The sequence below is a fragment of the Euwallacea fornicatus genome, chromosome 1 (assembly GCF_040115645.1).
Source record: "Euwallacea fornicatus isolate EFF26 chromosome 1, ASM4011564v1, whole genome shotgun sequence".
Lineage (NCBI taxonomy): Eukaryota > Metazoa > Arthropoda > Insecta > Coleoptera > Curculionidae > Euwallacea > Euwallacea fornicatus.
Window position 1 is genome coordinate 4,391,410 of NC_089541.1, and position 15,447 is coordinate 4,406,856.

At 32.5% G+C, this 15,447-nt stretch overlaps 1 protein-coding gene across 1 annotated transcript; it reads right to left on the reverse strand.

Annotated features, from left to right (window-relative positions):
- Positions 1-693: 693 nt before the first annotated feature.
- Rif1 (Rap1 interacting factor 1) lies at positions 694-13,113 on the reverse strand. Its single transcript, XM_066291060.1, has 15 exons — positions 13,068-13,113; positions 12,519-13,012; positions 10,039-10,271; positions 9,788-9,983; positions 9,432-9,732; positions 8,586-8,758; positions 8,425-8,535; positions 8,241-8,368; positions 7,947-8,187; positions 7,710-7,896; positions 4,533-7,652; positions 3,621-4,047; positions 3,157-3,391; positions 2,516-3,100; positions 694-1,752 (listed from the first exon to the last, which is right to left on the reverse strand). The coding sequence occupies exons 2-15, from the start codon at positions 12,891-12,893 to the stop codon at positions 1,009-1,011; spliced, it is 7,056 nt and encodes a 2,351-aa protein (XP_066147157.1). The 5' UTR covers positions 12,894-13,012; positions 13,068-13,113; the 3' UTR covers positions 694-1,008.
- Between the last annotated feature and the right edge of the window lie 2,334 nt (positions 13,114-15,447).

Below are 15,447 nucleotides of genomic sequence, written 5' to 3' on the forward strand. Positions count from 1 at the left end.
CGAATTTCGTTTTCGATCATTAACAGGAAGTTGCATTTCATTGGCTTTTTTGAGACGTGGCTTAAAGATTTGGTACCTAGTAATCTTTAAAATTTATGGCTATAATCTAATCAGCGCTGATTGGCGGTGCCATTTTTTGTTTATAATTGAATGCTGTAAATATAAGTTACTTCATCAATCTGTTCTTCACCAACAGCTGTGGTTAGATGTAACGGTTAATTGAAAACAGATTGTATTAGTATTTTTTTGAAATCCCTGTTACTACCTTTCCGCTTACTTTTGGTTTGGCCCTCTTTGGGAGAGATTTTACCGTTATTATTGGACAATTAATATGGATCGGTATGATGACCAAAAATTTGACTCTAATAATATAATTTCTTTTTAAGTATTCTAACATACTTGTCACTACAATTACACCTACATTGGTGGACATTATTATTTCAAATGCGATCATGTACGTAGTTCGATGGTGATAAATTGCGATAATCTATGCAGGTGCGTTGAGAGTATGGTAGGTAATTGTTTCCGTCTGAGAAGTATCGGCTCGTTCGTATTCATAATGATTAAGTTCAGTTACAAAATCTTTTTATATTCAGATTGGACCATGTTAAGTACTTACTTTCAACTTTTAACATCCCGTTTCCCCTGGATTTTTTTTTATCCTCGCCAATAACATAATAATACACAAAAATGCAACTTTAATACATTCAAGTTTTATTATAGATTATGCAACAGTACACTAAAGCCGACTACAATTTACAGACCAAAAATATAACAAAACTAACAAAGAAAATCAGCATAAATGAAGCTAAAAACAGTCTTATTAATAGTTAAAAAAAAGTTCTCTTATCTTCGCTCGGCGAGCAAACAAACATTAGTGCTCACTGACACTACACGTGCTGAAATTTGCAAACAAGACTTTTTTTAAAATAATATTCTTCTCTGTTCGCTATTCTTATTATGCGATTATCTTTCTAATAAACATCAAGTGCTAAAGTATGGATAAATCTAGTCCTTAATTGGTATCTTCTTTAGAAATTGTATTGAAAGGTCCATAAGCTGTGAGGGTGGTAATGTGCTAGTTAACCAATCAATCAACAGTCTGGAAATTTCTTTTAAGTCTTCATTGTTTTTATTGGAAGTTAAAAACATGAAGCTACACGCTGCCACGATTTCTTTAGTTGATCCCCTTTCCATTATATTTCTTGCAAGTTCTTCAATAGAATATGCGGCTAATGCGTTAGTTTTGGTTTCTTCAACGTGAGAAGAGCCATTTACAATTCTTTTTATGAACTTAGGACGGTCTTCGCCCTGTAGCCTCATTGTGACTATATCACTAAGTTCCACAACATTTAAACTATTGAAATAGGAGTTTAGATCAACGGGATTAATGTTGGGAAGAAAAATCGTTTGTAACAGCTCGTTTCTACTGCATTTCCCATTTTCTACACAACTCCACACTGCAGTATTCAGCTCTTCTAAAGTTCGACTGTCAACAAGGCTCTGCAAGGATTTTTTCTCTATTCTACTATTAATAAATGTCTCAGCTTCTTCTTCGTATGATTCTCGAAGAATTTCAAATAATTTTCTAATTCCCAAAGTGTTAGATATTTTCCTGATGGCCGCGGGAAACTCATCTTCTTCGAGAAGATCGGGGATTTGGAGGTGGAAATGGGATTTTACCCAAATGAGGACGTCTTTTTTGTTAGCGGATCCCAATATGGCGGAACAAAGAGTATCGAGTGATATATTCTAGAAAACAAAAATTTGAGTGGAGAAACAAGGCCAAAATGACAATGATTAAAAAATAAATCACTAATATTTGTTGTACCATGAATTCAAAATTATAACGCCAGTACCCACGTTCTCTACATTCTTATCTTTCGTCAAGATTATTGATTATCGCAAATTTTCCAGAAATTTGTTTCCGAAAACCTATAAATTTTACAAGAAATGAAAAATATATATTTAACTTATTCAACTGTATTGCTGCTTGATATTGTGTAGCAACACAATTTTTAAAAATTTAATTATAATACATACAATTATTTTGAAAGTTTCTTCCGCTTCTTATCTGTTTATCAATACTTTCACTAATACTTGAATTATACATAAAACGTATGGACCACACTGCATTGATATTTTTGAACTACTTCGTCACCAAACTAACTAAGGTTAGTACAAGATAAAAAAAAACACGATGAAAAGCATGGCTTAAGAAATTAATTACAATAACTGTGTAACTATTAGAATGTTATATGAACAAAAATAAAATATATGTCCCGTCGATTGCTTGATAAGTAATCGGTATTTCTCATTAAAACGGTTTCAAGCTTTTAATTTTTCGACTACAGATGGAAGTGTGTAAAAAATGTTGTAATAAATTAAAAATTGCTGCGCTTTTTCGTCGTACTAATATTTGGTTATGTTATTAATATATAATGGAACATAACCTTCCTTACTGAAGGCACTTTCTGACATTAACAATCCCTTCACAAAGAACACGCAATCTTACCTCACTATAGGCTCTCTCAACTATCTTGGACAACTCCAGTTTCACATCCATATTTTGTAACATAATCTGCGCCAAAGCCAAAGGCGATTTTTCTGGTTCTCTCACCTTTTCTTCCCTATTCATCTTACAACTTTCCAAAGGACTCTTCGTCTTGAAGTTCTTATTATAATAACTATCTAAAGCCTGATAAACCGTGGCCACATCAGGCATCTTACAAGGTTGTTTACTAACACTTGCCTCGCTCTGTTCGGGTAAATTTTCTATTGATTTGCTACTGCTTCTGTTCAATTCACCTAGCAAGGCGTTAACGAACCTGGGAGACGTGAGTTTCCTAGCTATAATGCTGACACTTTCGTCACAGTTAAGTAGTTCTGGACAAATGGGAATATCATCTCGGGATTCAAGCTGAGTTTCGCTCATATCTTGTGGTTTTTCTATGATATGATTGGAAGCTAATACTTCGAGGAATTGATTGTCTATGTCTTCATTTGAAATTAGATTGAAGAGACTTGGAGGGGCAATTTCTTCTTTGATGAATAGTTTTTTGGATGTTGTGCAGGGATCGCTAAAGTTGACGCGTTTGCGCTATATACAACAATTAAGAATAAGCATTATTAATAGGAGATTGTTCTGTATTTTACCTTGGGACATGGTGACATGCCATCCTCAAGAGAATCGGGATGTTTTCGCTTTAAAATACTACTTTTTGGCACCGCCAAGGGACTGGGGATATCTCGGGTAAATGTCAATAGGTCCTCTTTATCGATTTCATAGATGCATTCACTTTGGGATGACGGTTTTACATTAGACATTAATTTTTTGATGCGTGAAGCAGAAGGAGATAATGTTTGACCGGATCTTCGTTTTGAAAGAAGTCTAAAAGGTAAAATAAACATATTAGATTAGTGTAAAAGGTATTACAAATTCAAATGGAGCTTTTAAACAACTACCTATAATTCACCATAAAAAACATCATATTTTTGATGGATACCTGTGCAATTTCTAATATTTTATATAAGAATACGCAACGATCATTAATTTGAAACAAACATAAGTTTATTTCTTTTACCATTTTCCGCCTAAAAATTGTAATCTAAATACACACCTATGTACCGCCGGAGATCCGTGTTTAGTCCAACTAAAATGATTATTCTTCTCAATGTAAAGACGAAGATCTTTCATGTTCTTTTCACTGTGTTTTAGTGAAACCTCAACTAACCCATCTCCTGACTTCTCCTCCGGCTCCAAAGAAACTTTATCACTAATCTTTTCTGGCGCATCATCTGCTTTCTCCGGAGATTTCTGCTTCTTTCCATCAAGATCTTCTTCTTCGTTGTCAAATTTTAGGGCAAGGGGCACAAATTTCCGAACCGTTTTATTATTGTCCTCCCTTTCCGGACTAGATTTGCTCGAATTTATAGGCGATATGCCCGAAGTATTATTAAGTAGCTCAGAAGTGCGATTTGGAGTGTCTCCGGTAACGGGTGAAGTTGGGAGGTCTGACGGTGCTCGCGATAGGATGTTCGCGGCATCTATTTAGAAAATATTGGAGTTAAGGAAGTTATAATGTTGGAATAAATTTCTACTACGTCCTGTTGAATTTTAAGAAATCGAGAAGGTGGTCACTGCGCGGACCTTTTAATCAGAATGATTATGTTTTGTTCTTTACTTAACTTGTTTAAAAACTTTCAATAAAATGTTTAATTACTAGTTTAACCTTTAAATAGTTTTTATTATTTATAAGTCTGTGAGTAATTTAAATCGACCCACGCTACAATGTACAATTTAAAAGTATAAAGTAATTGCGTTAAGAAACGTATGACAAGAATAATGATATTTTTTCACGACTCCACAGAAAAATGAAAAATAATGACAAAAAATGATTGATTCCTCGCTACTAAAACCCTTTCTAGTAGTGGAACAACACTTAAAACAATGATGAGATGGGCAATAAACTCTAGATATTTGAAACGATCACAAGAAATACATAAAATTATGAAATCACCCTAGAACTTACCTTGGATAACATCCGACTGCAGCCACTTTAATGGAGAACCTTCAATAACTTTACTTGTTTCCTCATCTAATTTCTCGACAACTGTAATATCACACATTTTCTCCTCCGTAGAAGCATAAACATTATTCTCAACTTCCCCCCCTTCTTCCTTTTCCTTCCCCGCCTCACTAAACAAATCTTCAGTTTCACATACATCTGCAGTTATTGTGCATTCTTTTTCTTCTATCGTAGAACTTAGCTGTTCAAACCCTTTAGAATTATTCAAGTCTCCTAGTGACAATGAAGCTGTATCCATTGAAGCAAACTCTTGTTCTGATTCAGTTAAAACTTTCGTCTGGGGTAAATCTAAGTTGGGTTCAACATTACTGTCGATTCCCAGAGATTCACTGCCTTGAGTCTGAGTATCCTGACTTTGAGTGCGTTTATTTTCAATTTCAGTGGAGAAAGTGACATTTGTGTTGGTAGAAATTTGTTTCTCTGCCTGTTGGTTGGAAGTATATTCACTAATGATTTGAGGGGAAATCTGCGGTATTCCATTGAAAGCATCTGATTGGTGTATTTCCATTGTATTATCGTGTTTCGACGATTCTTCCTTGTCATGAGATCTGGGACTTCGGCGTCTAGCTCCTTCAGACGAAGACCATTTTAACCTGCGACGCTTTGATTTTAAATCTGCCGAACAAGAGGTAACAAATGAATCTAAAGTTGCAACATCATTTTTATTTAAATTTTCGCTAATTTCCCCGGGAGACCTTTGCTTCGTGGGAGTTTTTTCTAGTCCTTCACTACTTTTCTTTGATTTCTTGTTGAAGGAATTAACGATTTTTTCATGTACTGAGAGTGATTGATTGCTAAAAGATGTGTCCTTAGGTTTTCTTTCGTTAGTAAGTTTAACATCAAGAGCTAAGTTTGCAGCATTTTTGTCAGCTACTTCACCTGGCTGTTGAACATCCAAGGAATTGCATTTTTCATTTATACTAAGACGCCTACCCATGCTCCATTTTAACATGGACGCACTAACATTGGAATTATTCGTCTCTTGGGAACTTTCAATTATGTCGTCTTCTTCACTGCTGCTCACTCTTTTCCGTTTTCTCTTAGAACTGTCTTTAACTTCATCTAGAGATTTTTTAGGTTTCAATCCACTTCCAGAGTGTCTCCCTTTATATACCGTTGTGTTCTCCAACAAATTTGTTGTCTCTGCTGTATCCAATAATGTTTCATTAAACAAATTTGACTGGGAGGAGGCAACAGAAGCTTCATTGGATTTTTTTAACTTCAATCCACCTGTAGATTTCCTCCCTTTATTTACCTTCTTATCTTCCGATAAAATCGTTGTCTCTACTTTACCCATGAGTGTTTCATTCAACATATCTAACTCAGAGGAGGTAATAGAAGCGTCATTGGACTTCTTTAATTTCAACTCATGTTCAAACTTCTTTAATTTATTTACTGTTTTTTCCTCCAGTACATTGGTTCTCTCTGCAATAGCTCCATTGCAAGATGTTTCATTAAATAGGTCTGACTGAGTGGAGCAAATTGAGTCTTCATTAGACTTTCTACATTTTAATCCGGCGATTGATTTCCTTGCCTCATGTAACTTTTTGTCCTTCATAACATTCTCCAATAAATTTGAAGTTGTTTCTGCATCTTGCGTTGGTTTACTAAACACATCAGCCTGCGAACAGTTAGAAGCTGTTAATTGTGGATTAGATTTGGAATCAACAACCAGTGATGCAGGGGTGAGTGTCTTTCGTATCGGTAAATTTTTTCTTAAAGATATAGGTTTTTCTTGAATAAGCTGCTTCACTCTTTTGCCCCTTTTTTTCGACTTAGAATTATTTTTCGCACTTACAAAGTTTTTCTTCGTTTCTGATTTAACTGCTAAATCAATGGAGCTTTGCTGTTCAGGAGGATGTGACATACTTTCCAGAGGATTTTTCTTTGAGACATTTTCCTTGTTTATTGATGATGAAGGCTTCTCAGGAATTGTTCCTTTAGATTTAGATTTCTTTAACTGTTGCTCTGTTGCCAATACTTTTTTGCTTTCCTGGGGAACTCCCACTGCCCTCTTTTCCAACTTAGTTTTCTTCCCAACACTTTTCCGGGTTTTTAACTTTTTTTTCCCTTGATCAAACTCAGTCTTCCCACTTTCAGAGTCTTTTCTTAAGTGCCTCTTTCTCTTTGACCCTGTAGAGATAAACTCCTCTGCTCCTACAATGTTCATTGAAAGCTTCTGAAGCTCCAATTGAACTTTCTTTGCTATCTTATCTTCAACATCTTCCCCCTTTCGTTCATTGCTAGTATTTATTTTAGTTTCACCATCAATATAATTTGAATCAAAACTCTGACTTACACTCTGTGATAAATCTTGGTACAATGCAGGAATATCTTCCCTTCTTTTTTTCAAAGTTTCTCTTTGATGTTCAGTGAGTTTTTCTTTGTCTAATTTGACTTCTGAATTAATAACAACAAAGTTGCTTGTGCTTTCGTCGTCTATAGAAGGTTTAGATGGTGTTACTTTGGGTGTAACACTTCTTTTAGGTGTAGATTTCTGATTTTTAATCTGACTCCCAACCATATTTAACGGAGAATGAGTCTCTATATCTTTGCCAAAGAGTTTGAATGGCGACTGTTCAGGTTTTTTAGGACTTGAAGGCATTTGTTTCATTAAATGAGCAATTTTTGCTGAACGCCCTCCTAAGGATATTACTGTCGACACATTTTTTTTAGCCTCGGAGGGTTTTACACTTTTTAAAATTGTTATTATTCTCTGAAGTTTTTCTGTGACATGAAGATCGTTTTCTTCCTGGAATATATCTATTAAGAATCTTAAAACGAGAAACTTGGCGAAAGTGGCCTTAACCAGGTCAGAGGCACACTTAAGAAATTGTTCTAGTGGAGATAAGGAACTAAAACGTCTAAGTTTCAGAAGTTGCTCAATGCAATTGCAAAGATTTTTGATAATAATTTGGTCTTGAATCCTCGATATATCAGAGTCTAGTATTTTGCAGAAATAAGTGTCTATTAGGTCGATCTGACTGACTTCAAGATTCTCTGATTTTTGTTTAGAGTAAAGAATTATTAGCATTGTAGTTAAAATTTCCAGAGTCGCATTGGCTGAAATATAAATTAAACATAATCACAAAATGTGTAATAATAAAACTGAACACTTACTTATATCTTTGTTCTCAATTATTGGTGGAAACATACACACTAAGTCAAGAATATTTCTTAACAACAGAGAATTGTTCTTTAGGATTTTATCAAAGCTCCTGAAGAGTGCCAAATGAATACTATTCGACTTTTCGATAAAAGGCACGAGCTGGCATTTATAATGCTCATAAATCAAAACCTCTTTAGTCTATAATATATCCAATAAATAAATTTAGATTATATTTTCAATTTTCTTACCTTCTCAGACAGCTGATGAATATGAAAAACGGGCCATAATAAAAAATTAAGCGAACCTGCCCTTGCATAATCTTCACCTTCATTAGCGACTAAAATCCATATATCTGCTATAAAATCCACATTGGATTCTATAGTTTTGAAATTAACGAAACTGCTAAATATCTGAGATTGCACTTTGGACTTCACAGAGGGAGATTTTAGGTTTCCAAGCGTGGTGACAAACTTTTCAACTTGGAGGTAACTAAAACAAATTTTAACATCTTACTAGCGAATTTTTTAAAGGAGATTACTCACCATTGTTTATTCAAAGGGACTAAAAATATGACATTTAGAAAGTTTTCGATTTGATCTACTATGAGATCTAACGATTTGGGTTTATTAGAATTAACAGTTTCCTCAAATATAATTGCTGATATAGTGTCCTGAAACCAGCTTGAATAGAATGATTTCTTTTATCACTAAATAGCAATTATTGTACCTTATGAAATTTATCCATAATTTTCCCTATAAGGGTGAAGCACTGTTCAGTATTAATAACTCCATCTTCCAAGATAAGTCTAAGTAATGATCTCCAAAAGCATCGAAAAATCTAATATATAAAAATTTAAAAAAAACATCGATAATAAAAAAAGGTCTTACAAGATCTTTGGTTTGCCTAAAATCAACTTCTTTTAGAAGCAAGCAGCATTCAGCTACAGAATATATGACTTGCTGCCAAACATCAGCAATGTTATTGTTATTTAGCACCGGAGAATTCAATTTTATTTCACTTTCTGTATCCAAACAATCATGGTTTTCCAAATGATAATGACCTAAAAGAAGATGTAATAATAATATGGGTCAACAAAATAAAATTATTTAATAGACATCCTTGGCTTCAAAACTGATTTTGCTTTAAATTTGGAGGTGCAATCTGAATTCCTTAACCATATCAGAAACTTTAACGCTAATCAAATTAAAGCACAAGGAACAAAACAAAAAACTTTCCACCAATCCAAGCTGAAGCCTACCAACCCGGGACACGTAAAGAAAATACTCTCAAAACCAATCTCTAGATTAAATAGTGAAGATAAGCCGCAGGAATAACGATCCGCATAGCATTGCTGCATGCTAATCTTCACCATCCTCAAATGGCTACCTGCCTCTTGAGGAGAGGGTTTAAAGACGATTCATATTACTGGTAATATCATGGTCGAGTCAAATGTAACACTATACAACAACAAAATATCAAGAAATGTAACTCTAACTCTACCTCTAATGCATTAAGCGCTATTTACACTAACATATGCTTACTGTCTAAGCTACCCTAAACTTGGCAATTTTGACTCTCTTGACGATTCATTGCACATACTCTCTATCATATTAAACAAGTCTTAGCTAAGCAAAGCGTATGTTGATGCATTGGGAGGAAGGAAAGGGCGGAAGTGTTCAATGGCGCAAATGGGTGCAACCAGGAAAATTTTTTTTTTCACTATAAGGACTTACCAAGAACAGCCAAAAGAACTTTTGCACTCCTTAATCTCAGTTCAGGAACCGTTTTTCCCAACCCGAATCTATTGGGGTCAGTATTCTCTTCTATATTCCCGAAACAGAACTCTAGAAAATCTTTTAACACTAATACAGACTTGCTTTGTAGTTTTTCCATTAAGAATATGTATATTTCAAACTTTTTATAGATAACACCTTCCTTTCTAGAAAATTTGGCTTTCAAAGGTGCTAATAAAAGTTTAAGTTGTTTTTCAGAAGATATGTAATTGGCATCTAAGCTGATGTTGGCAATTAATTCCTATAAAAAAATGGATTTTAATTCTTGGGGAAAAACCATCAAGGCTACAAAAGACCTTCCAGCAGATGTAACCTTTAATCCTTTCATCAGAAGATGGATTTCTGAATGCATGTTCAGCTATTCTCAGAAATTTATTAATTAACGTCATAGATCTGTGTAATTTTAATCCTAGTAACCGTATCAAAATAATCCAGAGTTTATCCCAATCAGGGAAATTATTGGTTCTTAAATCAGATATTATTAACACATAACTAAAATAAACATATATTAAAAAAATATTTTAAAAGATATTACATACGTATTTACTCATGAGCTTTCTCCACAAAGGTTTTGCAGTTATCGTCATTTAACTCAGAGCTGGACATTACCGAAGATATTTCCATGAGCATATCAATATAGCCCGGTTTTGATAAATGCTTATTCATTGAAACGAAAATTTCTTTATTGAATATTAAAGGTAGGAGAACATCAAACAACATTTCTCCACAATACTGGTTATATTCAGTCCGTGAAATGACTTCTTTTAAAATAGGTATAAACTGGAAAAAATAATAAATAAGAAAACAAATAAAGAAGAATCAATGGAATGGTACTCGTAGAATTTTGGTATGAACTGTATTAATAGACTTGCGAAATAATGTGAGTGAAAAATAACTTCATGGATCATGAGTTTTCTAACTACATGGTCTCACATTCTTAATATCAATTAAGTGGAACCCTATGAAAACTAAAGAATATATATTTATTTATATGGAAAAATATTACACAAAGTAATTTAAACCAGTTTATCAGTTTAGATCATTTCTAACGAATGTTATTGTCCTGTTCAGAACCTGTAAAGGTTCTCCCATATTAATTCTGAGAAATATCCTTATATTTTAGAGGAATTTAGTAAAATGTGATTTTAGCCAGTTTGAATTATTTAAAGCCTGGTTTATAGATTTATCTAACATATCGTTAACATTGCAGTTAAGTAAAGTCACGTTAAATTTTGAATTTAACCTCAAGTTCTTAATTGTTTCATTCCTTTATTACGTTACAGGGTTTTCAGTGAGTGATGAATATACTGAGTTTTGTTATGCGCTTTAAATATTGTAAGACCTGTTTTATTATTTCTCAATAATCATTGGCTGCATGTAAGAAGATAGTAAGGTCATATAAATAAAAGTTAAACATTTTTAATAATGGCGCTATACAAGCTTCGTTTTAATTGATGTTAGCATACATACTTTCAAAGTATCCAGGTTAAATGAAATGTGTGGATAGAAGTGTCACTTTTTCATGTTGTGAAGACATACTTTAGAGTTGTTTAAAATTGGGTACGTAAGACAACTGGCTTGAAAATAGGCTCTAATGTAAATAGAAACAGAAGCCTTTCTACCACGAAATTCACGTTTAGTTGAAATTCGCAAGAATAGTTTTTTTTTCAATTGAAGTGCAGAAATTTCTTAAATATAATAGTGCTTTTGAAGATAAATTTAGCTACTGAATACTATATAAACTTTTGTATAAGTACAGAAAAATTAATTATTAATTATTTCAACAGCTTTAGACCAAAGATTTTTCACCATTTGGTCAGGATTATAAGTTAGATTATTGTACAATTCTTGACATATTTATGAATACATTATGTATATACTAATTCAATTTGGTGTGTTCTTAAAAAATGGATTCTTGAATTTAAACTTTTCGTAAAATGTAGAAATATATACTGTTAGTGCAAAAAAATATATAAGGGGTCAGTAGTAATTAACAATCAACAATTAAAATATCTGAATGCTCTGAGTTTCGCAAAATATTAACAATACAAGGTGAATCGTTGGTCACTGCCTCAAATAAAAATATGGCACACCTGGCAGGAAAAAAACAATGCAGTTCATCGAAATTATTAAGAAAATTTTAGCTAACTAGTTATCTAGTGGTGAAGTTATGGATATATTTTATTCTTTGTATGCCTGCACTTTTTGAATTGTTATGATGTAAAACCAAGATAAAAAATTTGAAATATCCAAAAGTGAAAATTAAAAAGCATTGTTTTTCTGCAGATCATAAAAAATATTTGGTAAGTTAGACCAAGTCTACAATTGATGTTATTTGAACGGAATTGAATTCTGCTTATAGAAAATTATCAAATATTTGAACAAAAAATGCCAATGAAGCCATTCTGTTAATGTAATAGAATGTGGTGTATGGCATATTATTAATGTAAAATTTAATAATTAACAGATTTTTTCTTCTATCGAAAATTTATATATCTCTTATGTATTGAAATAGGTAATATGAAGGTAACCTTTATTTCCTTTATACAGTGTTTACATAAGACACTGATTGAAAATAGATATTTTCATACTCATACCAGTAAAAAAATAGTTACACTTATAAGATGATAATATTTATTTATGAACTTTGCTGCTTATTTCAAGCATTGCAAACAAAGTACTCTTATGGACTATTGTCACTGCTAGCATAAAAAAAATTGAAATTCAACCAGTTTAATGGTAGATATGTATTCTGTAAACTGCAATATGTAAACGAGGGTGCAATTTCATTAAAAAATATTAATGATACATTATGTAAGTTTATAAACCAGGATTAAGTAGATAACTACAACAGGTATGTTATCATCATAAAATATACAATCCTTCAAATTTCATGCCATGGTTCTATTTGAATTGTAGGTTAGTTTATAGTTTCTGCTAAATAATTATATAAAAAGATGAGTTGTGATACTTTATACAAGCCTTAGGTACTCACTTCTATAATAAGCTAAATAACTATTTTCTTACCTGAGTGCCATATTTTTCACAATACTTCTGGCACATCTTAAAAAGTGAGGCTAAACATCTATGATTTTTTTGATTCAAAAATTTCTGCATACATTTCTCTATTATCCTGCTAAGAACCCCACACTCAATTTTTTTAATTAGCTCTTCTTGCTCAAGAATTATTAAAATATGTTCGCTGATTGAGTGCACATTTTTGTCCAGCAACAGTTCCAGGATTTGTAATGCTTTCATTTGATCCCCTTTATTAGAAGATTGAAAGACTTGTTTAAACTCTGTCATCTGTTCTTGGTATGGGTTTTTGAGAATTTCTGTATTGTTACCCAAGCATTCTTCTAGTTTTGAATAAGTTCCACTTTTCCTTACTTGCTCATCCATTCTGGGCTGTTCAATGGGACTCTAATGTTAGTTCAAAGATAAGGTATATGTTTGGCGTGAGTATGGCACATTTGAGGCAATCAACGGCAGTACTTTCTTCACTTAGGTGTGCGGGAAAACTAAATAAAACTATAAATATAATTAAACTATTAGGACCACTTAACTGAATATTACAGATCCCATAAATAATTATAACTTTTGTTTACAACCATCAGCAACGCGCGGGAAGACAAGCTATTTGTCGTCATTGTCACTCACGTCAAAGCATGAGAAATAATGTATTAACGATCCTAGATTATGTAGAGTATGGAGAAAAAAACTTTTTTTCATAAAGCTGGTATTTTATTATTTATTTTACGATTATAGAAAATATTCTTGCGAAACAGTATACAAATTCACTGCAGTAATCATTTGCAAGGCAACCGATCTTATGTTCTATTAGTGTATTATACATTAAGGTTGTGAAATGCATCGTTATGATCTACACGTGAAATTTAAATCATTAGAAATCCAGCGCCATAAAAAGCATTTGACAATCGCAAGTTTTATATAAAATTCTTTCCATCATTAAATTAATAAAAATAGTAAAATTAAGAATTAATTATATCGATAACACTAGTTTACAACACTTATTGAATTATAACGACTATGGTGACGTTTCAGTTGACATTCTATTTCCATGGCAACCAGCCTTACATGCTAAGTGGATAGAAGTAAAGAGCTAAATATGTGTAATGATTAATTTATTTTAGAAACAAGTCAAGAGAAGTATTTTACAGTCATTTTAACACCCTTACTTTACATGTTCGTGCAGCCAGATACATATTTACCCACCAAAGGCTCCATTTTTAATGTAATTTTAGTGTACAAAATTTGTCATATAGGCAAAGAATTTTACGTATTAAATTTTTTATTTGTTAATCTTCAGTTTGCGGTTTTGTTTTTATAAATTTTCAGTCCTTATTGGGCTTGAATAAGTCTCCTGCATTAAAAACTGTTTTAATACTGATTTGATTTCTTAATTATTTGATTTGGTTCACAACATGTATGTACCTTTTACGTATGGCATAGAAAGGCATTTTCACTATTCATCAAAAGGCCATTATTGGGTGTGTTGAATAAGTACCATTTCTCGCCTTTTTTCTAAAATTGTTCAATAGCGATTTAACAATGACATATATATAGCTCATTAATTATCTAGTGAGCTAGTCGCGTACACTGTTGTCATCATCCCCACTGTTTTATTTGTGATTTGCATAGAATTGAATGTCCAATAAGATATCGCCACTGGTATTGTGGTTCAACAATGGCTGTCTTTTTATGTTTCAGATTGAAATTTTTCATAATTCAGACAAGTTTACTTTAATTTTATCAAATCTAATTAAATGTACTAGTGATAAAAATCTCATATATATCGCGATTGTGAAATACTTATACCTTTCATATCTTACAATCGCTCAGCGCTACGCACTTCGGAATTTTACCCTTAGCCAACCAAGACCGCTCTAGTCGCACATAAATATTCATATGTATATAAGGTGTTTCCTAACTATGGTTTGTAACTTCACGATACAATTTCTTATGGTATTTATAGAAAAAACGTTCCTATATACATGTGACCGGAAACGGTTAGACTCCGAGATATAGGGTGTAGAAAAAAATTGTTTAAAATAACTTTGGAACCGTCAATGTTAGGTCAGTCCTTAACGTTTTGAAGTTATTGTAGTTTGTTAGAGCTGCATTTTTAATATAAGTCAATTTTTAAGTGTCGGCAATGGCGTAGTTAGACGTGAGTAAGTGGATATTTTTGTCCAAAAATGTAAAATGCCAATGGACTTTTTGAACATTTTTATTATTTTCAGACTTTTAAAATTTATCAACAAAAAGTGTCTTTTAATTTTTTTGCCTCGTGCTAATCTATTCTTAGAAAAATGGCCGTCAACTACAAATAACAGTCAAGAAAATAATGGGTTTCGACACAATATCAAGGCAAGAGATTTTTCTAATAATAGGTTAGCATTAGCCGAAGAAATTAAGAGATCTTTTTTGTTGCAAAATGTTAGGAATGTTCGAAAATAATAAAAATATTTGAAAATCCATTGGCGTTCTTAATTATTGATGAAAATATTCAATACCCACGCCACTGACGACAGATAAAAATTGATTTTATACTTAAAGTGCAGCTTCGTACCAACGTACAATAACTTTAAAATTTAAATGACCTAGTAATCACTGTTTAAAATTTATTTCTAAAAATATATATATTTTTTTAAATTTCAACACTGCACTTCGGAGTCTTAGCGTTTCCAGTTACATGTTTGAAGAAACTTTTTTTCTTTAAATACCATATAAAATTGTGTCCTAAAGTTACGGACTGCATTTAAGAAACATCCTGTATGTTTATACGATCATATATGACGTATAGTATGTTCATATACTACTTATTATTACCGATAATTTCCATAAAATACATTAAAAGCGATATTAATCGTGCACTTTTTTTGCTCTAGTAATAAAGGAATTAATTTGTTAAAACTCGATTTGCTGACCATTG

Coding starts and splice junctions, on each gene's coding strand:
- Rif1 (XM_066291060.1), bottom strand. CDS start 12,893: ATGGATGAGCAAGTAAGGAAAAGTGGAACTTATTCAAAACTAGAAGAA. Junction 9,984..10,038: donor TTTGTGGAGAAAGCTCATGA/GTAAATACGTAT, acceptor TGTTTATTTTAG/TTATGTGTTAATAATATCTG. Junction 8,188..8,240: donor GTCCCTTTGAATAAACAATG/GTGAGTAATCTC, acceptor AATTTGTTTTAG/TTACCTCCAAGTTGAAAAGT.